Raw genomic sequence first — 27,366 nt, 5'->3', positions numbered from 1 at the left:
TTTTTTAAAATAGGTTTTATTTATTATGAGAGTGAGTTAGAGAGAGAGAGTGAGCACAAATGAGGAGGGGAAGGAGCAGAGGGAGAGGGAGAAGCAGACTCCCCACTGAGCGGGGAGCCCCAAGCAGGGTTTGATTGCAGAATCCTCAGATCATAACCCAGGACCCTGAGATCATAGCCTGAGCCAAAGGCAGATGCTTAACCAACTGAGCCACCCAAGCACCCCAAGAATGCTGCTTTCTTAACCAATAGAAAATGTAGTCAAATTCTTGTAATTCTGCAAAAACATATTATCTTTACACAAGTAAATGTTACACTGCATATGCAATTTCAACACCAAATTTTAAGGATTATATTGAACATAATTGACTGTAGTTCAAAGTAGAAAAAAGCCAAGAAAAGTAGGTGTCCCATAAGTCAAAGGAGATTCTTTTTTAAGTTCAGTTTCAAAAGCAAGTATGATTAGGTTGCCATCTTCCTGCTGAAGACATTTTTCTTCCAATTTTCCAGTTTTAAAATTTAAATATATGGAAAGTTATTTAACTATAAAACAATTATACTTGTTTACATACTTTGTTTAAAAAATTAGCAAAATCTTTGTATTCAGCATTTTGGGACTCTAGGTTTACCTATTATAGAGTTTCTTGCAAGGTTGAACCACATTTTTTCCACTTTATTTTTACTTATTTTTTAAAAGATTTTATTTATTTATTTGAGAGAGAGCACACACACGCAGGAGGGGAGAGGCAAAAGGAGGAAGAGAATCAGATGCCCCCACTGAGCAGGGAGACCTTCTTAGGACTCAATCCCAGGATCCCAGGATCATGACCCGAGCTGAGGGCAGACACTTAACCGACTGAGCCACCCAGGTGCCCTCTACTTTATTTTTAAACTCACAAAGTGTTTATTAGTTATTTAAGATAAAATGTTAAATGGGACTATTTTAATTATCATCAATATTCTTGTCCATTGAAAATGGCTTATTGGACCCTTCTTTTTAGGGGTTCCAGATTTCCCCATAAGAGATATTATATAGCTATGTTTTTGCTTTCCATCTTTCTGTTTCATAATGAGACATAAACTCCAAAAGAATTCTGTTTTCGGTTTTCTCCTACTGCCATCGACCTCATTTGAAACTGTTGGCATTTACCACCTCCTGAACAGCTGACATTTCTTTTTCTGGTTGAGAAATAATAAATGTTGTAAAACGGTGTATATTATTGGACACAAAACACAAAGTCAAGATCCCAGTAATTAATTGAGAAAGGTTAGCAATTAAACCCCGTCTTCTCCAAATAAAGACTCTTAACCTTGCCACAGATACTCTGTTCTGGATTTCCAAAAACATGAAGGTAGCTCCAATCAGTTCCTCGTATTGAGAGTAAAAGGTGGGTTAAGGAGGGATTTCTGTGGCTACTATCTAATTTCAGTACTTTGTACACTGTGGACTCGCTCCCAAAATGCTCAGCTAATTAAAGGCTGGCCATCACTTACCAACATTTGAGAATTAGCGGTGAACTTTTTTTTAAAAAACCTCAGCTTTTTATGGCTTCTCACAAGGGATCATTGGAAGCTTTGTTTCATACTATGTTTTGTATGTATTAATTTATAGATGTTAATTTCCTTTAACTGCTGTAACAAATTCCCATAAATTTGATAGCTTAAAACAACAGAAATTTATTCTCTCACAGTTCTGGACTCAAAAGTCTGAAATCAAGTTATAGAGGCAGGGCCAGACTTCTTTCAGAGGCTCTAGGAGTGAACTCTTGCAGCTTTTGGTGACTGATGCCATTTTTCTGGCTTGTGACGGGGTCCTTACAGTCTTTGCATCTGTTTCCACATTGCCCCCTATGTGATTATCATATCTGCCTCTTTTATTTTATTTTAGTATTTCTTTATTTGAGAGAGGGGTTGTGGGGAGGCAGCAGGGGAGGGTGTTACAGAGGGAGACGCAGTAAGAATTTCAAGTCCACTCTGCCCTGAGCAGGGAGCGGGAGCTCTAGGCACGGATCAATCTCATGACCCTGAGATCATGACCTGAGAGGAAACCCAGAGTCTGCTGCGCAACTGACTACACCATCCAGGCACAGCATATGTGCCTCTTTTTTAAGGATATTCATGATTGGATTTAAGGCCCAACCAGATAATCTAGGATAGTTCTCTGTCAGGATTCTTAACGTAATTACATCTAGGAGACCCTTTCTTTTCCTGACAAGATTACATTTACAGTTTCTAGGAATTAGTACCTGCTATCTTTGGGTGGCCATTATTCAGAGTACTATATTATATTTAGACATGTTCTTGAACTGTCTTCCACGTCCTTACTGCAAAGCAGAAATTTAACATTAAGATTCCAAATGACCCTCTCCAACCCTGTCTTCTCCTGTCATTTGTCTTTGTTTTAAAAATATACTTGTATTTTTTTCTTGTTATTCAAGTAAAATCTGTTCACTGTTTTAAAATTATTTTAAAAATAGAAAAAAGTAAATAAATATAAAAATAATGTGGCCTGAATATGACTGAATAGTCAAAGATAACCACTATTAACATCTCCATTTTTTTCCCTAAGCATTTATATCCTCAGCATACTAAATATGTATTTGATGAAAAAACAAGCAAGTGAACTAATACATTGCATTGTAGCTTTATATCATATAAAGGACGTGGAGCTTGAACTTCAGGGAGGTCAGGCAGCATCTCTGTACCTTATCAGCTGCATGCTACTAAATCTATTTCTGCCTCGATATTCCTGGTATGAAATGGATAGTTCTAATTGTACCACCACAGAGGGTTTTTTAGAAGATTTGGAGAAGAGGACTGGCACATAAGTCTCAGTAGATATTAGGTGTAAGATACAAGATGGGAAAAGGGGATTTTACTCCAAAGGTAGTAATTGTTGGGGGATGGATTTTGTGCCAACATTTGAATTTTTTTCTTCCAATTATAATCTTTCAAAAATGGCATGGAACACCATATGAAAATTAGTGAGATATTTTGGCTGAACTCTGGATGACCGTCATTTTGGAAAGGGATTCATGTATTTGATAAGCATGAGGATGGTCATTTCTAAGGTCTCTCCCAATTTTGAGAGTCCCATATTCCTAATCTGTTTTCCTCCTGTTTTCAAGGAATTTTTCCATTTTCCAATAAATCAAAAACATGTAGATGAGTAGGAGTGATCTAAATGTAGCCATGTTTCCAGGGTGAATGTTCAGGCAGGAGGACTCCATTGGGGAATAAATTTATGTATTTCTGTTTTGTCTAGAAGGGGTGTTCACATGGGTCCTTGTGTCTGAGAAGAAAGGGTTAAAAGCTTTTAAATGAATTATATCAAAATACATTACATATTTCTTTCCCTCACAATTAATGCACAATTAATTAGCCTCCTAGGATCTGAACATGTGTAATAATATGAAGCAAATGCTGCTTTAAATGAAAATGAACCCAGAATGACAATGCTTCTCAAGTGCTAAAGCAGCAGTTCATATAAAGTAGCAACATGAGACGTATATATAGATAATTTATTTCTATTTATTCTGTAATTAATTATAAAATAGTCTCATGCTATTATGTTTGTCACGGCTAATTTAAATAATTTGGAAATATCACATCTGTTACTGTGAGGAAAAACATACATTCTACAAGGTACCCAGCTTTGTGAGTACTGTGCTATTTTCTCTATAAGGCAATTTATACCAATGCTTGGGTCAGTGTTCCCCAAAGAGTTTCCATATCAAAATTACTTTGATACTTTTGATTACTACAAAATTTACTCTAAAAATGTATGGATCTGCAAGTCTCCCCTTAACTTCCTTCCCAGCGGCATTCCAGGAATTGGTGTAACTAATTTCAGAGACTAAAAAGAAACTTAATAACTCTTCATGAAACTGCTTCAATCTGCTTTAAATAGCAGTAATTGATGAGAAATAGGAACATAAATTGGGTCACTAATCAAAGATAAAGTCCTTAAAGCAGCTTGTATTCATCTAGTCATCCATATTTTTTTTTGTTCAAATATGTATTAGGAAATTACTATGTCAGGCTCTTTGCCTCCTTGAGCTTCATTTCTTCATCTATAAAATGAGAAATATCTACATCACACAGTCACTGAGCAAATGAATGATACAAATAGTGTACATATTGGTTTAGCAAACTAGCAGGTAAGAAATGTCAGCAGTCATCATTATCACTATCATTATGCTGTGCTGTTTATTAATATGATTGTTAAATTGAGGTTTGTTAGTTTTGGTTGGTCTAGCCTTACAAATGATAGTTAAAAAAAATGACTTAAAAATTTTAAATTAGTTTACCCCTCTGTTTTCTCACCTAGACGATCATGCCAGCAGATACATATTGAATCTTTCCTAGAGCTATCTCATTATTTGGGGATTTATAAAATATGGGCCCAAAATTTCATTGAGGCTTCTGGGATATGGAAAGATTTTTTTTTTTTAATATTAAAAACAGCTAAAAAAAATAGTATCAGGCATTCTTCTACAAACTACCCGTATTAGCTCACAGTGACTTTATGAAGTAGGTTCTATTTTCAATCCCAGTTTAAGAATGTAGAAGCTGAGGAAAAGGAGGATAACAGTCTCGCCCGAAGTCATACGGCTAATTGGTGGTGGAGTGGGAATCTGCAACGAAGCAGATTAACTGCAGAGCGGATTTACCGAACCAGAAACTTCACTGTCATTGGTAGATTGTTATATGGCCAGAGTGCTTCTGGGTACAGCTTTATATCATTTTCTTTTCAACTTTCAATATTCACTGAATGATCCCTAAGATCCAAGTGTGAAAAGACCTTCTTGGAATTTCTCAACATTATACCCTTTGTGCCTAGGAGAGGGCCTGTCATATGCCAAGTGTTGTTTAATAAATATTTGTTGAATGACAATGAAATTACTTGCTACAAAGGAGAAAAAAATCAAATCAACTTATGTTACTCTAAAAAAAAAACTGTTGAATAATAGTTATTTCCCCTTGATGTTAATTTTCAACCTGTGTCGAGTTACATTAAAAATATTTATAAAAAATAAAAAATTAAAAAAAAAATACATACATATTGTCAAGTTGAGACTTTGCCTAGTGCCTTGTGATGTGTCTGATCATTGTTAGTGCTGGAAAGAAATTCTCATTATTGTGTTCATAGAAACTAACAAAGGTGCTGCACAAGCATACATTTTTTTTTTCAATCTAAATGCTAGACAATAAGATTACTATGCTTATTTTCAACATCATCTTGCTTTTACCCCAGTATCTTGTGGTTTTGGCTCAGTACTTTGATAATAACCAGAGATGAGCTTCTTTTCTAATAGCAATTCAGGCTGAAAATGAGACCCTATTATCATTCTGAATTATGTTTCTTTTGCCAACTCTCAGCTCTCAAACTATGAAAGATTTTGTTTTATATGTTATCTCATTTTGAAATTTTCAAGGTTCTTTAGGAAAAGATATTTCCTGTAATAGATAAAAATAAGCATAATTCCACTCTGGATATGCTGATTAGTTGTTGACATGTAATTATTGCCATATGTACTGAACTTCCATCAAAAAGCTTGCATGTCTTTCTTATATTTGAGCCTCTTCTCCACAGTCCTCCAAAATTTCCAGTGAAGCATGTTGAACATCATGAGGTAATAAGCCATTTCTTAGAAAACTCAGAGCTCTTGCATCGATTTTGTCACTTAAGATACCAGCAAGAAATTGATGGCTCCACTTTACAAGGGATAATTGTAGGCTGTATGATAAACCATTTATAAAGTGTTGGAAGGGTTCATAGAAACCCACAGATAGGGAAAACATCCTGGGCCTGTTAGCTCCACTGGAACCAGGAGAAGCCTGCAGATTTAAGAGATGTGGACTGAGGTATCCAATGCAAGTAGGACCAGGTTCCTGGCTAGCATGGGGGAGGGCATCTCAGTCCAGTTCACTTGATGCAAGTAGGACCAGATTCCTGGCTAGCATGGGAGAGGGCAGATTTAGGAGATGTGGACTGAGGTATCCAATGCAAGTAGGACCAGATTCCTGGCTAGCATGGGGGAGGGCACCTCAGTCCAGTTCACTTGATGCAAGTAGGACCAGATTCCTGGCTAGCATGGGGGAGGGCAGATTTAGGATATGTGGACTGAGGTATCCAATGCAAGTAGGACCAGATTCCTGGCTAGCATGGAGGAGCGCACCTCAGTCCAGCTCTCTTGTGGCCTTCTCATTTTCCGCTATGACCTCTCAAAACCAACCTGAAGTCAGAGGTCAAGAGAGCCTGATTTATGAAATTCATAGAGATCAGTCTCCTGAGGTACAGAATAGAACGATGAGTGGAAAGAAGAAGGGAGGAGGGGCAAACAGACAGCATCCAGCCCAACTACAATTGAACAGAAAAATTAAAGAATATCACGCAGTTCTGGCTCAAGTACATGGGCTTATTGGAGCTTAATTCTTCTTTATTCCCCATTTCAAATAAGAGGCACCACCTTTCTTCTCGATAGACAGACGAGAAAAACTGAAGTCATCTTCAACTCTTCCTTCTTCATGACCTATCGTTAAAACTCCATCCAGGTACCTTTATATTTCCAAAAAATTCTAGCTCCAGTAATGCATCTCTGGGGCAAATTCATGCCATTTCTGCTGCCAACACCCTTTTGTAAGTCTTGATGTTGCCGTCTCTGACAAATTAATTGCTTCACAGTGACAAACAGAATTCTAAGAGGCTGGTATTCCTAAATCTCCATCTGCTTTTCTCCAGAGCCTGCTTGGGTTCTCAGTTGTCACGGAAGTCAAGTGTCCCATCCTCTGTCCCGGTTTAGACTTTCCACAGAGTGTCCTCAGCATCGCCAACAGTCTTTACTTCCTAATTGTTCCTCCATTTGAAAATTCTCTTATTCTAATGTGGCCAGTGCATATGGCCCTAATTATTGCTTTTGCTGATGTGATTTCCTCCATTTTGGAATATTACCCTGACCTCACTAAATCTTAAAATTTAATCTTCCTTTAAAAACCATTTTTTATATTACCTTTCTTAACTAATCACATTGTTCTAATGATGCTCTCTTCTTAAACTTTATTATATCTGTCTGCTTTTCTACATATGTGTAGGCACTTCTTTTTTTTTTTTTTTTTAGGCACGTCTTTTATAGTCGTGTATTATCTTATTGTATCCAGAGTAAAGAGTTTCTTTCTTTCACACACTTCACATCATCTGAAATAGTTTTAGAAAAAATATTTGATATATGGTAGTGTCCCAATAAACTATTCTCAGTCAGATTGGGCACTTTTATTTTACTTGCTCATTAATTATTTATTTGTTTGCTTAGCTAATTGAGAGCAGCTCTGGAAAGAATTAACTAAACCCAAATAAACAGTGCTTACTTTTTTTTTTATTGCATACTTTTTGACTACTGAGTTCTCTCCCGGGGATTTGTCCTACAGAATGAGTTAAGGGGGAGCTCATAGATTTAGCTTCATGGATGTTTATGAAAATGTTCTTTATAATAACACTTACAAAAACCACAAATTCTTTACAAGAGGATGTGAAAGTATGAATATTCAAACAAACAACTAGAACTACTATTTAGTTTTAAAAAATGATGTGTATTATTAAAATGGCATGATAACTACATGATTTTTAAGTTTGGAAGCAGGTAATAAATTAGGCTTTACTTTGATTATTTTTATGTAGAAGTCATTGTAGATGTTAATACATGTTCATAAATATATACAGGTGTGACTGATATTAATTATCTATGGCAGTGAGTAAATTAAAGGTTTTTAAAAATTTATTTGCATTTTCTAACTATAAAATTTGAGAATACATTGAAAATAACTATCACAATTAAGACTCTTCTCTCAGTTACAGACTTTATGGTTTCTATACAAGGTAATCAAGTTAGCTGTTTCGATTAAATAACTTTATTTTACTTACTGAATGACTTAAAGAATTAACCAGAGCAAATATTTGTCAGTTACAATATATCCTGCCCTAACCCCTAACCCCTATCTACTGATGTTTAAACTATTTTGCTGACATCACAATTTATTTGGAAGACAGCCAAAATATAAAATCTGTGAGATACCAAATTTGAAAATGAAAATTAAAATTTCAGCCAGGGGTTTCCTGGGTGGCTCAGTGGGTTAAGCCTCTGCCTTCGGCTCAGGTCATGATCTCAGGGTCCTGGGATCGAGCCCCACATTGGGCTCTCTGTTTGGCAGGGAGCCTCCTTCCTCCTCTCTGTCTGCCTGCCTCTCTGCCTACTTGTGATTTCTGTCTGTCAAATAAATAAATAAATAATCTTTAAAAAAAAATTCAGCCAGAAGTAGCTATTTCATATGTATGAAAAAGACAACAAAGGATAGTACTACTTTGTCTTTTAATGACCAAGTGAGGTGGTTTGGGATTTCATGAAGGAGAATTGCCCTTGCAGGAGAATTATATGTGCAGGAGAGTGGCTTGAATCCAATTTATATTATATATGTACTGCTTAAGATCCTAAGTAGGGCCTGAAGACACAGAATTAAACAGGAACCATGCATACCCACATACAAGTATATAAGTATACATGCATACATAAATGAATATTGTATCTGTCTAGAAGGTGGGATGCTATGTTCTAACACTCAGCTAAATCACAAATTTAATGACTTCAAAAAATCTTTTCAGTAAGTAAAATAAACTTTTTTCTTTTTTGAAATATTTTATTTATTTATTTGACAGACAGAGATCACAAGTAGGCAGAGAGGCAGGCAGAGAGAGAGAGGAGGAAACAGGCTCCCTGCAGAGCAGAGAGCCCGATGCAGGACTCAATCCCAGGACTCTGGGATCATGACCTGGGCCGAAGCAGAGGCTTAACCCACTGAGCCACTCAGGCACCCGTAAAATAAACTCTTAATTGAAGAAACTGATTTTATCATTTTATATGGAAATCATATAGACTCAACCTAGAAATGAAAAAGATCTTAATTAAGATGAATATTTTCAAAGTATTTAGTAATTAAAAAAAAAAATATATATATATATATATATATATATATATATATATATATATATATAAAAGTACCAGAAAACAAAATGGGATCCATAGGCCAGAGACACTAGACATGATAAATAGGAAAATCTACTTCCTAGAGGAGGAAAACAAAGCAGTACCTCCACCATTTCATTTTGGGAGTGGGGAGGGAGAGAGATATGTCTAACCTATAATTCCTTGGGTTTTAGTTAGGGAGTATTATGCCTTATCACTTTAAGTCTAGACGTGGATGGAGTTGATGACTATAATTTTCTGTGCCAAACCAGGTAGGATGAAAACTGAATACAATATTACTTGAGCTAAATATTGCTTCAAAATGGCAAAACTGCAGGATAAAATATGGTTCACAATAATACAGGCTTTTAAATCCAGCATGCTTGGTTTTGAATTTTGGCTTTACTGCACTCAGAGTACTTATTCACTTATTATTCACTCAACAATTTTTTAGCATTAACCTTATGGCAGGGAAAATACTAGGCATTGGTGGTAAATTAGGGAGCAAAATACATATTATCCTTGCTCCCTTACAGTTTAATGATGGAGATAGAATTTAATCAAATAATTTTACTAATAACATAATTGCATACAATGGTCAATCAATGCAGGAAAATTTTCTGGAAGCTATGCAAGTATATTTTGGATATTCAATCAGTGGTTATAAAATAATCCAGGAAAGAATGTAGTTCTAAAATAGACAGTAGTATGATACTACTTACAGAATTTATGATACTATTTATTTACTTACCAGCTTGATTATGGAAAGTCATAGAAAACATCAAAAGCAAAGAATAGAAAAATGGGCTTATAGATCATCCAAAAGTTTATCCTAGGACAAATGAAAGGCATCAAAGATTTTTAGGCAAGAAAATTGCAAGGTGAAATTGCTGTTTCTAAAGCTACTTGGACTACATTAAGGAAAAAACGGGATTGAAAGATTTTTTAGTATTATAGGGAATTCAGTGAATTTGAAACACACCAGACCACAAGGTGCCTGGGTGACTTGGTTAAGCGTTTGCCTTTGGCTGAGGTCCTTCTCCCTCTGCCACCCACTTGTGGTCTCTCTCCCCCACCACCTCAAATAAATAAAATCACAAAACTCACACACACACACACACACACACACACACACACACCATATACCAGACTGCAGACAATAAGCACTTGAACTAGGGAATAGTGGTAGTAGAGATATACTAGAAATGATGACTTCTACATTTCTGGCTTTTGCAACTGATTGGAAGAAGATGCCAGTCACAAAGCTAGGGAATACATAAACAGGATCAAAAATAATTGCATTTAAATTGACTAAATTTAGTTTAAGGGCTTTTGAGATATCCAGATGGAAATTCAAGTGAGTTCTTGGACATAAAGTTCTGAAGCTCAGAGAGCACTGAGTTTGAAAGAGTAATCTGATGTTCATTGGTTTATAGTTGATTATCGAAGTCATAGACATGAATGAGATAGCTCCAAGAGAAAACAGAGTCAGAAGAGAGGGAATCACTGTATACATCTTTGAAACACTTTATTATTTAAAGGATACTTGGAACCAGCAAAAGAGACTCAATAGAAAACTTAGAGAAAAACCTGGTTAAAACTAAGAAACGAAGGAAAGAAAGTGCTTCAAGAAAGAGTGGTTCCTGGAAAGTCATAATTTATGTCAAGCATACAGCTTGTGAGAATCATGTAAGCAGAATTGTGGGTGCACAAACCAGGCTACAGTGGATACATGTAAGGAAATAGATTCAACGTAGGCAGCTCTTTACTAGGCAAGGGAAAATAAAAAGGTGATAGTTGGAGGGGGAGTCAAAGTAATGTCTTTCAATAGGATAGAATTTGAACTATGTCTCAGTACTAATGGAAATAATACATTGAAGAGAGAAATCTAACAGAAAAGGAAGGAATAATCAAGAGAAGGCTCTGATAACATTAACTAGGTTATTTATATCTCTGCCTTGGTTTTCAAAACTGTAAAATGGAGTAAATAATACCTACCTTATAAGACTATTCTAACAGTTAAATAACATGATGGTTGGTAGAATGCTCAGTAAAAAATTTGGCACACAGAATGTATTTAATAAGTCAGCGCTTAAAATGAACTCAGCACCTAATACAGTGTCTTATACACATTAGCTGGTCAACAAAGACTTATTAAAAGTTGAAGGAATATGATTCTATTACATGATTTTTGAATGGTTGGGACTGTAAACGAGTTTGATGCACATACCTTTATGCTGGGTTGCAGATACACCTTGGATATTCACTGATGATGATGAGGAGGAGGAGGAGGAGGAGGATATTCAGTGTTTGTTTTCTGAAGATGTTGATGTTTGGGGCCTTTGTGTTCACAGGGTACTATTTTTCTGCCTGGAAATAAAGTTCTTGAGCATCCCTGCAATGAGGAAAGCCCAGGAAAATTCCTTTTTGAAGTAGTTCCAGGTAAGATAGTTCTCTGGTTTGATTAAGTTACTGCCATTCCATGTTGGTAAAAGTGAAGACGCACAACTTTTATTCTGCTTGAGTTGCGGCTAAGAACATTAGTTTGACAAGGCAAGTGCCCAATTTGGTTAGTATTATTTACATGGGTAATCATTTCAGGTTTGTACTATAAATGATCATGTGTGCATACACACACACATGGCCCTATGACTATTGGATATCCATTTGTCCCTGAGACTCCAGAGTTGACCAGCAGTCATGACACAGCATTTATAAAGAACTATTGGAGACAAAATTAGTTTTACAGTGCTCCTGTGATAGGAAATTTGGCAAGGTGTTCCAGGTGGAATGCGTTGCCCAGCTGATTCACCGTCATATTTCTTCACAAATTGCATCTTAACAGAACCTTTGCTCTAAAAATAAAACAAAACAAAAATCCTCTTTCAGTGACTGATCAAGCACTGAAGTTTTGTACCTCAGCTTTGCTCCCAGCCAACCACTTCCACATGTTTGGCTTCTAGCATTGAGAATGTCTCTGCCAAGCCATGAGATCCTGCAGTTAAATTTCTTCAACATCTGTTCATTTTTTTCTAGTCATCTTCGTCCTTCTCTCTCAGAGTACCTTATCGCCACTTAAATGTTTGACTCACTCAACAACAACTTTTTTCAAGGTCATGATCTCCTTCTTTGATCAGTTTGTTAGCCCTTCCTTAATCCTTGAGGTAAGAAAAAGGGTTAGGAATGTGGTTTTTATGGCATTGGCTCTGGCTAACCCAGTTCATGTGATACTGACACTGATTTAATCACAGTCTAGGGTGTGTGTGAATTTATTTGGATGACTAATATGTAATGCATATCAATAATGCTGGCACAAAGGCAGCCAATAAAACATTTTTCCCTGGATATATAAATGCTGGGAATCTGAAATGTGGAAGCCTATTTTCCCCCTCACTGGAAACAGCTGTAGCACTGAGTTCATCTGGCTCATGATGGAATCCATGACTACACGTTAATTAATGCAGCTGAAGTGCAGAAAGGTTAGTCAGATGCATTGTGTTATTTGTTTTCCCCCAGGGAGAGCACATTGTAAGAAACCTGAATCCTGTTTGCCCCATTAAAATCTTTTTATACTTACTTTTTAGTGGAATACACTGTATGGAACCAAATTCCAGATGTTGCAAAGTCTTTGAAGTATCACTAGAGGAAATATCTTTCCCTATTTATTTGCAACATTAGTGCCTATTGGCTTTTAAGGGAACATGGTGTTAAGGTCTGATTTTCCACTTCATCTACTATACGTGTAGAGATTCATCTTTTGGTAGAGGTGTTCTGATATAACACAAGTGGATATTATCAAGATTGTTCTAGAGACAACTGTGTCTTCCAGCCTGGGAAGTTTCAAAACTTCCCCCTCTAAACCAGAGAGGGAGACAAAGCATAAGAGAGTATTAATCTCAGGAAACACACTGAGGGTCCTGGAGGGGAGGGGGATAGGAGGGATGGAGGGGCTGGGTGATGGACATTGAGGATGTTATGTGCTGTGAATTGTGTGAAACTGATGAATCACAGACCTGTACCTCTGAAACAAATAATGTACTATATGTTAATTAAAAAAAAAAAAAAATTTCCCCTCTAAGAATGTTGTTCTAGGTCATATGCTTCACATGCAGGGCATATGACATAATGGCTTTTGACGAGTAAAGTCTAAGAAGTTTTGGGCTGCATGAAGTGGAATCTGAAGGTTGTCCCTTCGGAAAAAAAAAAAAAAATTCTTCAAAGAAATTTGGGTTTGCTGCAGTCATCATGGAAATAAACGTATCATGCCCATAGCTCATTTGAAAAGATGCTTCCTGAATCAGTAATACAATATACAGTAGCTTCTAAATTAGGCTTTATAATTCTGATTTATCTTAAGGAGTGACAAGAGAATTGTGCCAAATGCTTCTTTAAAGAGGGATTTGGGAAAACACTATGGCCGCCTTGGGAATCCCGTGTTTGCGCCATTATTTGTGGTCATCGGGGCTTTATTGTGCTCACCTCACATTAAGATGGAATCTCCAGACAGATGCTTCTGTACTTGTATGAAAATGTGGGGATCTGGATCACATGATTTTTTAACCAATTTTTGCAGATTAGGATTACTAACTACACTTGATTTCTCTTTGCAAATGAGAATGGTAAGATGATGTTTTCTATTTATTCCAAGTGCGTGGTAGTTTGACACAGGGAATCTGGAAAGTTGCAAGAGTGTTTTCATTTTTCAGAAACAGAGGGAAACAGGCAGGACTGCAGCAATGTGCTCGGTGCTTTGGACAGAACCTTCCTCAGTCCTGCCTGGCAGCAGAGTCTTAGAGCATGTATTGATTCTCTACTCGCTTTCTCTGTGGAATTCTCTCAATCACCACTTTTGAAAATCCATCCTACAAATGATGTTTACAGATCCAACATGATTCTGCCTTTATGTACAAATACCTCAATCCCAGCTACCCAAGGTATATCAATGGATAGGATTAAATCTTTTAATCCCACAAGCCTGTAATTATTTCCAACAAAACTAACAAAAGCCTCCCAAAAGCTCTTTGCCAAATATTCTCGTACCATATATATGCACACACATTTGTGAGTGTGTGTATGTGTATATATATTTATACAGTTTATCAGTGTATGTACTATATATCTTTATAATTCTTTGTACTACAGGATATTATAGTATATAATTCTTTATAATTTATATATATATCAATATATGCTTTGTACATAGCAGTTTTTGTTTTGTCATTTTTGTTTTGCTTAAATCTAAAATGTCCTCTGAAATTAAGTAATAGTCATGTGTAAATAATACAAAAACATTTTTCAATAGAATTGAAAGTCTCAGATCTTTGTGTATTACTTAAATTTGTATATTTTTAGGCAGGTTTTTAATTTTTGTAAAAAAAAATCTATCTAACAACAGATCTACCATAGTTTAGGGTTAATTTCTTTTAAACCTGCTATTATCCCATGAAATGAATTGTCTCTAAATAATGCCATGATTTATAACATTTCACTCCAGTTTTTTCCTGTTTCTCCACTCGTTATTCAAAACGGAGATGTTCGCCAAATTGGCAAATTTGAAGATTTTGCCGTCAGGCATGCCAAATTTTAGACTTGAATTTTTATGGCCAAGTGCTAAGCTTTTGGGAAATGTGGTTGAGAAAGGAATGTTGGCAGAATTTAATGTATAGTACTTGAAGTAAGAAAATGCAGTCAGTCTCTTTGCTTCTCAAAATGTGTTCTGGGAAAATTTTCCTTATGTTGCTTAAAAAAAAAAAAACAGTAATTAATGGATGACGCTGTCTTAACTTTCTTTGAAGAATAGTCTGTCAGAGGGAGAAGAAGACATAGTGATTCAGAGACACAGGCAGGCAAAAGGAGACAAGGATGTGTGTACTCCACAGAGTCATAAGCCACCTCTTTCTTCTCATCATAGTGTCTCTAACACCTGGTACAGTATAAGGCAAGGTGCTGAATAAATACTTCTTGAAGGAAGTATGTTTACCAGATTTATGGAGTACTCCCAATCCTATGAAATGGTTTTATTTTTGGTGATAGCTACTCCTAACTTGGCCTTGTTGAACTCTTACTTCCTGCTGTGTAAGATCTTACCAACCCCTAGTGCAGCAATGACCTCAGCTCTAGTGGCTGAGGTGGCGGGAAATTCCTCCCATTCTCGGTCTTATTTCTCTGCCTTCCTTTCTGATAATGCCACCAAGAGAAAGAAGGAAGAAGGTACCAGTGTACCTACACAGGGGTTAGCCCCTCAACACTGACTGGTTATGATTCCCCTTTTCCAAAAGTTGACTTGCTCCTAGAGTACCTTTGTAGATTATTCAGAAGCCCTAGAATGGGAAATCTGCTTCACATGGTAGAATTTTCCATCTTAGGCATGGTCCTGTTAGATGGGATACCATCAGAAGGGCCCAAGGCCAGCTGCTTTCTTCAAGCTTATTCAGCTACCAGGAAACTCATGTATGCTGGTCTGCCAAGGAGGGATAATGTAGGCTCTTTCACTATTGCTGTCTCCCTCAACGCTGTCAGCTTGCCCCTTTTTCCATGAAGCATGAGCTTCAGACTCCGCATTTTGAATGGCTTGCCAGGCTTCATGTGAGAAGGTGTGAGTGACAGTTCTAACACACTTCAGAATTTACCAGAAACTCTCTGGTGCTTTCTCAGTTTGTTCTGATGGCTGAGAAAATTTATTTTCCTCCCTTTCAAAAACTAGGGTTTATCTTGAAAACCATTCTCTAAGAGGCACTTTCCCTATCCTAACCTTCCTGTTGTCATAGTCAGGGGCAGGAAAATGGGGTTTGGGTTTCTTCTTGGAAATGCATTCTCTGTAAGCCTTGTGGGGATGTGGTTAGGTACAACTTCCATTGTGGTTTTCAACTTAGAATGGGGGTTTTTAGCAGTTTTTTCTTCAGATTTTGATCCTAGCAGCAATTTCAGGATAATGGAAAGACAACTTTTTATCTATATTTATCTGTGCTCTTAGATTGGATTCTGGAAAAACACACTCTGACGGAGAGTGATGGAGACTGATGTAAAAGGTATTTTGGGGATTGAAAAGATATATGCATTCCTATATTTACTGCAGCATTATTTACAATAGCCAGAATGTGGAAGCAACCCCAATGTCAGTATATGTGTGTGTGTGTGTACTAGTGTGTATATATATATATAGACGTGTGTGTGTGTGTATATACATACACTAATATATAAACTATATACTATAAAATATATAGTGGCCATAAAAAGAATAAAATTGTCATTTGCAATAACAAGGTTGGATCTAGAGTATATAATGCTAAATGAAACAAGTCAGATAGGGAAAGGCAAATACCATATGATTCCGTATGATATGTGGAATTTGAGAAACCAAACAAATAAACAAAAAATAAAAGAAATTTAAAAATAAAATAAAAATACTCTTAAACAGAGAGTAAATTGGTTGTCAGAGGGAAGGTAGGTGGTGGAATGGGTGAAACAGGTGAAGGGGGTTAAGAATACATTTATCCTGGATGAGCACTGAGTCATGTATAAAATTGTTGAGTCATTACATGCTTGAAACTAATATAACAGTGTATGTTAACTATACTAGACATCGTAGATAGATAGATGGATGGATGGATAGATTTTTTTTTTTTAAACCATGTATTGGGGAATGCTCTCTGGAGATGTTTCATCTGTGACAAACAAGAAAAGCAGCATCAGGCAGAGAGAGTAGCTGGCCCACAACACCATTGCAAATGAGCTCTCTGCTGACACTGCACGGAGCTCCAGAGCTGGGATGCCCCTCAAAATGGCTGTAAACTGAGGAGCCAGACCTAGTTTCTTGGCATCAGCTGGTCTAGTTGGTGATGGGGCAAGGGGAGACAAATAAACTCAGGTGAAGCAGCTTCTTGATGTAGTGGAGAGGAATTTCCATGAAATCTTCTGTGAGTCATCAGCTGCCAACATACCAGCTTCTGGGATCTAGACAGAGCAGCACCGTATCCATTATAGTAGCTGTAGTTTCATGTGTACCTAGCATTTTGGATCCTGGCAATGTCCCTGGCTCTGCACCTGTATCATTTAGCTTGATCCTTATCACAGCTCCAGGAGACTAGCTCCGTTATCTCCATTTCCAGATAAAGAAACTGAGGCACAGTGAAATAATTTGACAAAGGTCCAATAGCTAACACTACCAGTGAATGCATATGTAAGTGTGTGTGTGTGTTTGTGTGTGTGTGTGTGTGTGTGTGTGACTGATTTATCTTTACAAAAGTAAAGTTCCAGAAAATCAAAATGAAGTTCTATATATTCTAGCTTTAAAATATGAGGTATTAGAGGTTGGAGCCTGATTTCTGAAATTCGAGCACACAAATTTTTTATTATTAATGGAAATAGATATATTTGTATTAAGAGTTTTGGCACTTGAAGTGAGAGTGGGCATTTTCATTTATTTTCAATTATTTATATGGTTAAGCCCATCATAAAAACAGGACTAGAGAAAGGTCTAAAATATTTATTAATTTAATTAATTAATTAATAATTAAAATAAATTACTGTGTAATTTAGAAGCCCATCATAAAAACAGGACTAGAGAAAGGTGCCCACTTACAGTTCTTTCGAATGTATGTTCTGAGGTCATAACTACACTGTCATGCAAAACTGGGGAGAAAAGCTGCCTTGCCTGCAGTTGCCTTAATTATACGTGAATAACTGTACCAAAGAAGGATTATGCATGTGTAATTTTTTTCCTACGGAAAACTGCTGCACACTGGGGCTGAGCATTCTTCATTATGGAACTCACTTTGCTAAAATTGTCTCAGCTTCTTCACAAACTCCCTCCACATGCTGGCCAAATTTCCCTTCACTGTCTAGCCACCAGCAAGCACGCTTAATATTACTCATATGTTGGGAAGTGGTACACCGATCTGCAGAGGTATTATCCAGGGGAAGACTCATTATGATTGTCAAGGGCAATTACCAATATTCCAGACTCTCAAAGCTCCATCTCGGCCCAGTGCCCCAAATCAGTAATAACTAGAACTGGGAGGTTTTATCGTCTTCCCTCCTCCAGGGAAAGAAAAGAGGTAAACACAGGAAAAAAGGGGATGAGAGATGAAGGGACAGCTGTGGAAGTGAAAAAAAAAAAAAAAAAGAGAGAGAGAGAAATTTTGAAGGGTAATCCAAAGTGATTTTCATCTGCCTGGAAATGAAATTAAGCCCTTCAGAAAAGGAGAAGGTGTCATCTATCCTGCCGTTAGCTGGGACTATACTAATTATTTCCAGTACCCTCTGACAATTGCATATCGCTTCTGTAAATTTCAGGATTTGTATGAGTGAAAAGTGAGAGAACGTGGGTACTTAGACAATTCAGTAGCTGCGTTTTGCATCTTTTTGTCAGAGAAATGTAAAGACTTACTAAAACTGCAAACAATTTGGTGGGGGGGGGCGGTGTTCAAAGATTCCCTGAAACCCAACTGTGGACTCTAAATTAAAATCCATAGCTTAAATGTGGGGTTCAGAGACTTTATTAATTTTTATTTATCTGTCAATCTATTGATCTTTTTCTCCGTATTTAGCTATTTATTTCTATGTTTCTATGCATCGATTTCATCTATATACTTTCATGCATATATGTGACAAAACTTTTTACTATTATTTGTAACCACATGGTATATAGTTAAACAGTTTTTACTTTTATCTCCCTGACCTAGTTGTTTTTTTTCTTCTGGTTCCTTGATTCTGCAACTCTCCAGGACCTATTTTATGCATTTACAAAAGAACTCTTCCAAGATACAACATTTCATGGGTCTGGAGACTGTATAATTTTTAATTTACCAAAACTTGAACCTATTTAGATGGTCAGGGCAGCCACACTATAGAATAAGCCATATGAGAAATAGACTATTCTGAGAGATAGTCCTCGGTGTCTCTGAGAAAGAAAAAAGCTTGGCCAGTTTTTGAGTTTTGAGATAATTATTTGACACAGCAGTAATGATAGTTTATCTGTCTGTATTACTATGTCTATATTTGCAATTCTTCCTAGAATGAATAAAGTCATCGGTTGTATTAATTTGCTGCCATTAAAAAATGTAAGCCAGTATTTGGTGTCTATTTTGTGTGAAAATGTAGAGATATTTTAATAGTACTTTAGCATAAAAGGCGTAAAAGTTGGTCATTTTCTTAATCATTAGTTAAATATGCTGCTAATACATTTAATTTTATGACATTATCTTTATCTTAACACTTTTTTCCCCTTTTGTGTTAGTACTGTAAGTTAAAATTCATGCAATTATATTTGTTACCCAAAGGCAACTAGAACACTCTCTCTCTCTCTCTCTCTCTCTTTTTTTTTCTTCTGTCTGCCAAAGTCTGTAGGCAGTCTTGAAGCTTGTATTATTTTTTTTTTAGCTAATGTGTGGAAATCATTTAAAGAATGTGAGTAGGAGTCGTTTATGGTATGAAAACATAATTCTATATACACAAGTAATTCTGAACATGAATTAAATAAATGGATTGAAAATCAGCATGTTTTTGCTACTATGTATTCTTTTATTTTTTAAAAAAAGTGGGATTTTTTTCTACAAAATTCCCATCCTACTTAAAATGCCTTAAAAATAAATTTGAAAGAGGCTATTAAAATGATACAAAGGGCATTTTAAAATGTGTGTGATCCCTTGAAATGCTGGTCACTGCCATGTCAACCAGAAGGCGTTTGGGGCATTTATGAACCGATTTGGGGTATGGTCTGATGATCGCACTTATGAAGAGTGTCTACTGAGGAACGCTCTTTCACAGTGTCGGTAGACACGTTCATCCATTCCCATTTAATTCTAGTATCCATTCTGTATGCCAGGTCAGGGGCCAGCAAACGTTTTCTGGAAAGGAGCAAAGGATAAATATTTTTAGCTTTCTGCAGGCCATGTAGTCTCGGTTATAACTCAACTCTGTTATTAGAGCGTAAACAAATAGGTCTTGACTGCATTCCAACAAAACTTTATTAATGGACACCAAAATTTGGCACTCTATATACTTCTCAAATATCAAGAAAGCATATTTTTTCTTTTTATTTTTTCCAACCACTTAAAAATGTAAAAAGTAGATAGTTGGGCAGATTTGGTCCACAGGCTGGAGCTTATGGACCCCTGTAGCTAGATAAGAAAAGCAAACCTATGAAAAGGAGGCTGAAGATACGGATATAAATCACTAATCCCCACTGGTGCCGCCAGGGCCAGAATTAGAACTCTGAGACAGCCTGTCTCCCCAGGCCGTAGCATCACCCACAGCCTCAAAATCATGATTCAAGAGCTGTTTGCCAATAGTTTTATTTAGAAGCTTCATTTTTTAATAATACTTTTTTTTCCCTAATCATGATGAATCTAAAAAATTTTAGTGACCCAAGCAAAATTCTCTAGGTAAACCCTGTCTTAGCTCATTTAGAACTCCAGATTCTGCCCAGAGCTGAACAGTTATGTGACTTTTTAAGAAATGAATACCATTAATAAGAGATTGGGTGTGTCCACATGAAAAAAAAAATCCCCCCCCTTATTTTTTTTTAGTCTATACAAGTTCAGGGAGTCATTAATTATTCTGGGAAGCATCCCTTGCAGGATTAAATAAGCTCAAAGTATCTTCTAAACTCACCATTTTATAATATACGCTAGCATCTCAAAAATTTAAGTATCTAACAGAAAATGACACTACTTTGTTTACGGGGGGAACTAATGAGCTTGTTTTCTCAGAAGGGTAGTTTATTTCTTTTACCACTCATTATCATCTCTCTACCCCTAACCACCAGATTTCTTTAACACCAGCCATAAGAAACACTGCTATCATATTTACAGCTGAAGTTGACTTAAGGAGGTGTCTGACCCTGTACTAATGCATGCCAGGCTCTATATACAAGGTCTCATTTAAGATGTGACCATGCTTGTGGTTGATACCATTCCCCTCCCTGGTGAGCAGTGGTACACATTCACGTTTCTAATAAATGCTCAAGCGGGGCTTCACACCCATCTGAGCCCAGCAAACCACCACATGCTACAGTTTTCTTATACCAAGAACAGTAAGAAATGGGTAGATTTCTTGTCTAGATCCCATGGAGGCCAAGGCTAAGAATTAAGAGAAACAAAGAGGACACGTGAAGAAGTGAGATGAAAGGTTGAAAAGCTAGTGTATTCTGGGGGCGCCTGGGTGGCTCAGTGGGTTAATGCCTCTGCCTTCGGCTCAGGTCATGATCCCAGGGTCCTGGGATCAAGCCCCTCGTTGGGCTCTCTGCTCAGCGGGGAGCCTGCTTCCTCCTCTGTCTCTGCCTGCCTCTCTGCCTACTTGTGATCTCTGTCAGATAAATAAAGAAAAAATCTTTAAAAAAAAAAAAAAAAAAAAAGCTAGTGTATTCTGACTTCCCTTCCACTGTCCTGGGGACTCACATTTCTTATATTGCCTGTATGCTGTTTCTTCCCCAATGGAGTCGAAGCTCTTGAATTCTATCCCTAGTGCCTAGCAGAGTGCCTGGCATAGAGTATAGGCTCAACGTGTGTCTGTTGAATTAATGAATAAACTAGGCTTCTTTTTTTATTATCTATGGAATGATTGCACTGGATTGATCAAAATTTGAAAAGCCCTGCAGCGGTGAATTATTGAACTTGATCAGCGCTTTCTCTCTACAGCAAAGCAGACTGGAGACCAGAGAAGTTCATGAATTTCACGACTGTACTCTAAAAAAGCCGTCTGCCTTGCCTCGTCCTTGCATCCTTCATTAGCACTAAAACCAGGAGAGTCTTTCCATACCCCAGTGGCCGCGGTTGTTTCTTAACGAGTTATTTGCTGGCATAAATGTGATTTTCCTCCCTCGTGTTTCTTTGTGGCATTGTTTTAATTATGCATTTGCAAGCTGTGTGTGTTTACCTGTCTTTTTATCCAATAATGGAAAAGGGCTCTGCAGTCAGGTCATGCTAAGGAAATAGTGAAGTGTTAAACAAGTGTCAGTGGCTATTAGGAAAATAAAGCTTCTGCGGGGTGACTTCCTCTCTGTGATAGGGGCCCTTCGAGGGTTTCTGAGGGAGTGGGTGGCCAGTGGACAGGACACATGATACGTTAGAAATGATACGGGGATGAGAAAGAGAAATCCTACTTCTCAGAAGAAGAAATGTAGCAGAAGGAAAACGAATGTGCCGCAGAACAGGGACCGATAATTAGGGGTGGGAAGTAAGCTTGTAGCCAGGATAACACTGGCGTATCGCGTGACCTGTGCCAACGCTCAGCGAACCAGGGAAGGCATTTTCGTATTTCTCTTTCCTTCCCTTCCTCCCCTCCCCTCCCCTCTTCTCTCTTCCCCCCTCCTCTCCTTTCTTTTTTTCTCTCCTCTTCTTCTCTTTTCTCTTTTTCCTCCTCTCCTCTCCATCCTCCTCTTCCCCCCTCCCTTCCTTCTTCTTAATAGAAAACTGAGCTGCAGTGGTTCTGAATGTTTTAATAAGTGAAATCTCAAGAATCATCTGCAAACCAGCCATGGCCCTTGGGCCTGGGGGCCTTCCTGCCTTTGAAACATGTTATCTTTGTCTGTTCATCATTCACTGCCGTGTTCATTTGCCCTATTCATTATTCAAATGCTGCCATTCTTAAAAATTGTTCTTTACAGTCCCATCACTCTAGGCCTAGAAGGGTCCAGATGGCAATCCTGAGAGATCCTGGATCCTGCAGACATGTATGGTCCAACCTGCTGACATCCCTACACCCTAGCTAAGGAAGCTGCCAGCGTAATGGGAACCACCCAGGAGTGATAAAACCTCAATTTATTCCAGTCACTTTGCTGAAGATTTTGCTAAATACCAAACTATTTGCTTTAGGTGTATAGGAGTAAAGAACACATAGAAACTGCCCCGTTTTGCAGTGACCTAGGAGGAGGGATGCTAAAGACAGGACGACTGGTAGGTGATAGAGAAAAGGACAGCAGTGGGGGCCATCCTAGAAGCCAGTGTAGAGGACAGAGATGTAGACATCTCTACGAGACTCAGCCAGAATCAGCTCCCAGCTCTGCCTCTGGAGCCTGTTGCTGAGGCTCTAAACCAGTTTCCTCATAGGAAATGCGAAGTAAGAATGCTCCCTCATGAGGCTGTGGTGAGGACGGGAGAAGATAAGAGCATGAGGAGCTCTTAGCCCTCTGACTGACCTGAGTGAGGTTCACTAGAAAGAAGCAGTATTTTGGAGAAATTATCTGCAGAGTATCATAGATAAAAGCTGGCTTGGATACTGAGTTGTCTCAGATGAGGTTCTAAATGCAGCAGCAATTTAGGAAGCGGCGAGTCAACGTGAACTGAAGTAATCAAGGAAGTCTTCCCAGAGGCAGTGAGTCTGCCAGTGGCATTTAAAGACACCACAGGATTTTCATTAGATGACAAGGGATTAAGAATTTCAGGCTGAAGGAATATTGGCAAAGCATGAAGGAAGTTCTGAGACCAGAAAGAGGTAGTAGTGGGACACGCAGTGTGATTCCTGTGTGTGTCCTACGGACCCAGGCGGTCCTGGAGAGCTAGTCATTTGGCTATTTCCTTTACAGCATCAATTCAAAGGAGCCCTGATTCTTAGGGAACTTGGCAGCATTCAGACACCAGGCTATCCTCACTCAGGCACTCAGCTAATTTTGTGAGAATATACAATTCAATGCTAATCAAATGCTATTTCACACATCAGGGCAATAAACCTGAATTTGAACTTTCATATTAACTCAAAGTGCATCAACCAGCTGAGTCTAATAGCCCGCACCAACTTTAGAGGACAGTCACTAGATTGTTACTCTGAAGTGGCATTGCTTTAAGGATCCTCTGGCCCCATACAAAAGGGTTTCCCATGAACTCCTACTTCATCAACATGCTTTTGAAATAGCATTTTTTGTCTATGATAAGAAAGAGGAGTGGGTAGAAAAAGTACTTACTAGTTTTCCAGGACTATCTAATGCAGTACCACAGACCAGGTGGCTTAAACAACAGAAACTTATTTTCTTACAGTCTTGGAGGCTAGAAGTTCAAGATCAAGGCATTAGCAGGAGTGAATTTCTTCTGAAGCACCATGCCTTGCTCTATGGTTGGCTCTCTTCTCCCAGTATCTTCTTAGGGTCTTACCCCTGCATCCATTTATGCCCTAAAATTTCCTTTTCCTGTAGGGGACAGTAATCAGTTTGGATTAAGGTCTACTTTCATTACTTCATTTTAACTTCATTGCCTCTTTAAGACCCTATCTCCAAATTTGGTCAGATTCTGAGGTACTAGGACTTGGGACTTCAACATACGTATTTTGGGGGAATACAACTCAGCCCATAACAGGGTCCAAAAGAAGACAAAACATCACTCTTCTTCTAGAGCCTTCTCTTTTTAGGGGGCAAACCCTTCCTGTGTTTATTACTGAACTACTTGAGCCCCACCCTATGACTCAAAGAAAGAAGCAAAAATTCAGACCTTGCTGTATGTACATCAAGCCACAATCTAGAATTCTACTTAATTCTTTCATAAATATTAGAAATCCTGAATAATAGAGCAATCAAAGTATTAGCTACAAACAAATGAAATAGAAACGCAGGCCATCCAGAGAAAGAACAAATATTTTCTATCCAGCGACTCTTTCCTGGAAGTTTTCCTTGAATTTAAATTTCTCCTTAATTTTGCTTCTAGGTTTGTTTTTGACATTTTACGTGCAAGAAATAGACTTGACGGGTACCCCAGTTTTGTTCTTATCTTTTGTTTTTTAAGTCAGGCTAATTTTTATTTGGGACGAAGTTCCTTTCTGAAAGTGGTATACTAACACATTAACTACTACTGCAATGCGTCTAGTCAGGGGGAGAAAGCCAAAAGGAGGGTTCGATAGATTCCATCTAGTTGTTCAAGTCTCCTATAGTGAATTACCAACTTGCCACTCACAGTGCTGAGGAGCAAAGAGTACGGAGACAGGCAATTAAGGCTTCTGGAAAACAATTGGTGTGGGGTGTGATATAGTGCACGGCTTACTGCTCAGCACAAATCACATTGTCTTTCTCGTGACTCATTATTTCTGGTGTGTCATTTGCTTACAGGAATCACATGGGAGATAATGATAGATCTGTGCTTAGGGTTACTTGGCTCTAATCTAGGGGCTGGGATGTGTCATAATGGGTTCTTTGAAAGACAAATAATTCATTCTGATACGGTTATAACCGATGCAAATCAATTATCATTTGGAGAGTTGATTTATTTTGTGTTTTATTTTTGATCAGCCGCTCTCTCCCACAAATAACCTATTGCCAACTTAATTTTATGAAAATCACCCCAATTTCCTAATATTGTATACCTTTGAATAACGTGGGGATTAGGGGCAATGACTCCCATGCAGCCAAAATCCACACATAACTTTTGACTTTCCCCCAAAACCGTTAATAGCCTACTATTGACCAAAACTGCTTTACCAATAATATACACACTGGATTAACACATATTTTATGTGTTATGGGAATACAATAAAGTAAACTAGAGAAAAGAAAATATTAAAGAAAATCAGAAAGGAGGGGCACCTGGGTGGGTCAGTTGGCTCAGGTCATGATCCCAGGGTCCTGGGATGGAGCCCCACTTCGGGCTCCCTGATCAGTGGGGAGCCTGCTCCTCCCTCTCCTTCTGCCTGCTGCTCCCTTTACCTGTGCTCTCACTCTTTCTGTCAAATAAATAAATAAGTAAATTCTTTAAAGAAAAAAAGAAAGAAAATCAGAAAGGAGAGAAAATAAATTTACAGTACTCTATTTATTGAAAAAAATTAATGTATAAGTGAACCCATGCAGTTCAAATCTGCATTTTTTCACATACAAAATTATTTGCATCTGCCATTTGGTCCTCTTTCCCTCTAGTATAATATAAGAACTGTTTCTTTTCCTAAATCCTGTCCTTCATCTGCCTTAGAATTTTATCTAGTCTAACCTTTTCAAGAACCATAATCTATTGATTGTACTATTTCCATCTTGCTTGTAGTTTTGTCCTCCATATTTATTGTTCTTGTAGGCTTAAAGCCTACAACTTGCATTGGGGACTTGCCTGGGAACTTGCATTTTTATTTAAAAAAATAAATTAATCTCATACATGCTAAAGTTTTAAAAATAGGAACAATCATGTTATTATTCTGATTTTTTTTTAAAGATTTATTTATTTGACAGAGAGAAATCACAAGTAGACAGAGAGGCAGCCAGAGAGAGAGAGAGAGGGAAGCAGGCTCCCTGCTGAGCAGAGAGACCGATGCGGGACTCGATCCCAGGACCCTGAGATCATGACCTGAGCCGAAGGCAGCGGCTTAATCCACTGAGCCACCCAGGCGCCCCTTATTCTGATTTTTTTAAAAAATCATCTCAACCAGACTTTTTCCATTATCCATCCACTTGAATGTTTTACTTCTTTTTGCAACAAAACTGTTCTAGACTCCATACTACACTCTCTCCAATTCCTGTCTTTGCCTCAATATACTTGTGCCCCGCCCCCCCATCCAGCTCCACCAGACTTTTCCGTATTTATCGATGCTCTCTACTTTTTCTAAAGATAATGATTGTTCCGGTCCTCATCATAATTGCCCAATCAGATCATTTGACACATTAATCACCCCCTTTCTTTTTTTTTTTTTTTAAGATTTTATTTATTTATTTGACAGACAGAGATCACAAGGAGGCAGAGAGGCAGGCAGAGAGAGAGAGAGGAGGAAGCAGGCTCCCCGCTGAGCAGAGATCCTGATGCGGGGCTCAATCCCAGGAACCTAGGACCATAACCCAAGCTGAAGGCAGAGGCATTAACCCGCTGAGCCACCCAGGCACCCCCCCTTTCTTGATCTATTCATTGGGCTTCACATTTTTTTGGTTTCCTTCCTACTTCGTGGCTTGTGGCTTCCAGTCACCATTGCTTGTCCCTCCTCAGCTTCTTAACCTCTAGAGGTCACTTGGGTTCAGTCCCTGGTCCTCTTTGTCCTAGAGAACTGCACTATTCTCCTAGCTTGTCTCAAACTCTACTCTGCCTCTCCCTCCTTTCTACACATATTTTTTGAAGAGATTTTATTTTTTAGAGCAGTTTTAGGTTTAGGGAGAAATTGTGCAGGAAGTACATAGAGTTCCCATATATGGAGTGTGTCTTGATATTAAATTTCAATCAAGTTACTTCTTATTTAAAAAAAAAAAATCTTCTCACAGCTTGCAGACCCCCATATAGACTACCCAGTGTTCCAATGCATTTCCTTCTCCCCCTTGCTTCTGAAGTATAACTACACTAGCTTTCTTTCAGTTTCTCAGATGTGCCATACTTTAGTGATAGAATCTTTATATATGTCATTCTTTCTTTTTTAAATGGTTCTTTCCCATCATCTCAAGATTCATAAGATAACTCCTACTCATC

The 27,366-nt window shown here is 37.9% G+C and overlaps 1 protein-coding gene across 1 annotated transcript in view; it reads left to right on the top strand.

Annotated features, from left to right (window-relative positions):
- Positions 1–27,366, top strand: part of ARHGAP24 (Rho GTPase activating protein 24) — a 421,803-nt gene that overhangs the window by 130,753 nt on the left and 263,684 nt on the right. Inside the window, exon 2 of the mRNA XM_059173409.1 lies at positions 11,371–11,458. Within this exon, the coding sequence (XP_059029392.1) occupies positions 11,371–11,458 (88 nt within the window). The remainder of the gene's footprint in view (positions 1–11,370; positions 11,459–27,366) is intronic.

This window comes from Mustela lutreola, chromosome 1 (genome assembly GCF_030435805.1).
Source record: "Mustela lutreola isolate mMusLut2 chromosome 1, mMusLut2.pri, whole genome shotgun sequence".
Classification (NCBI taxonomy): Eukaryota; Metazoa; Chordata; class Mammalia; order Carnivora; family Mustelidae; genus Mustela; species Mustela lutreola.
This window is presented reverse-complemented; position numbering and strand designations above follow the sequence as displayed.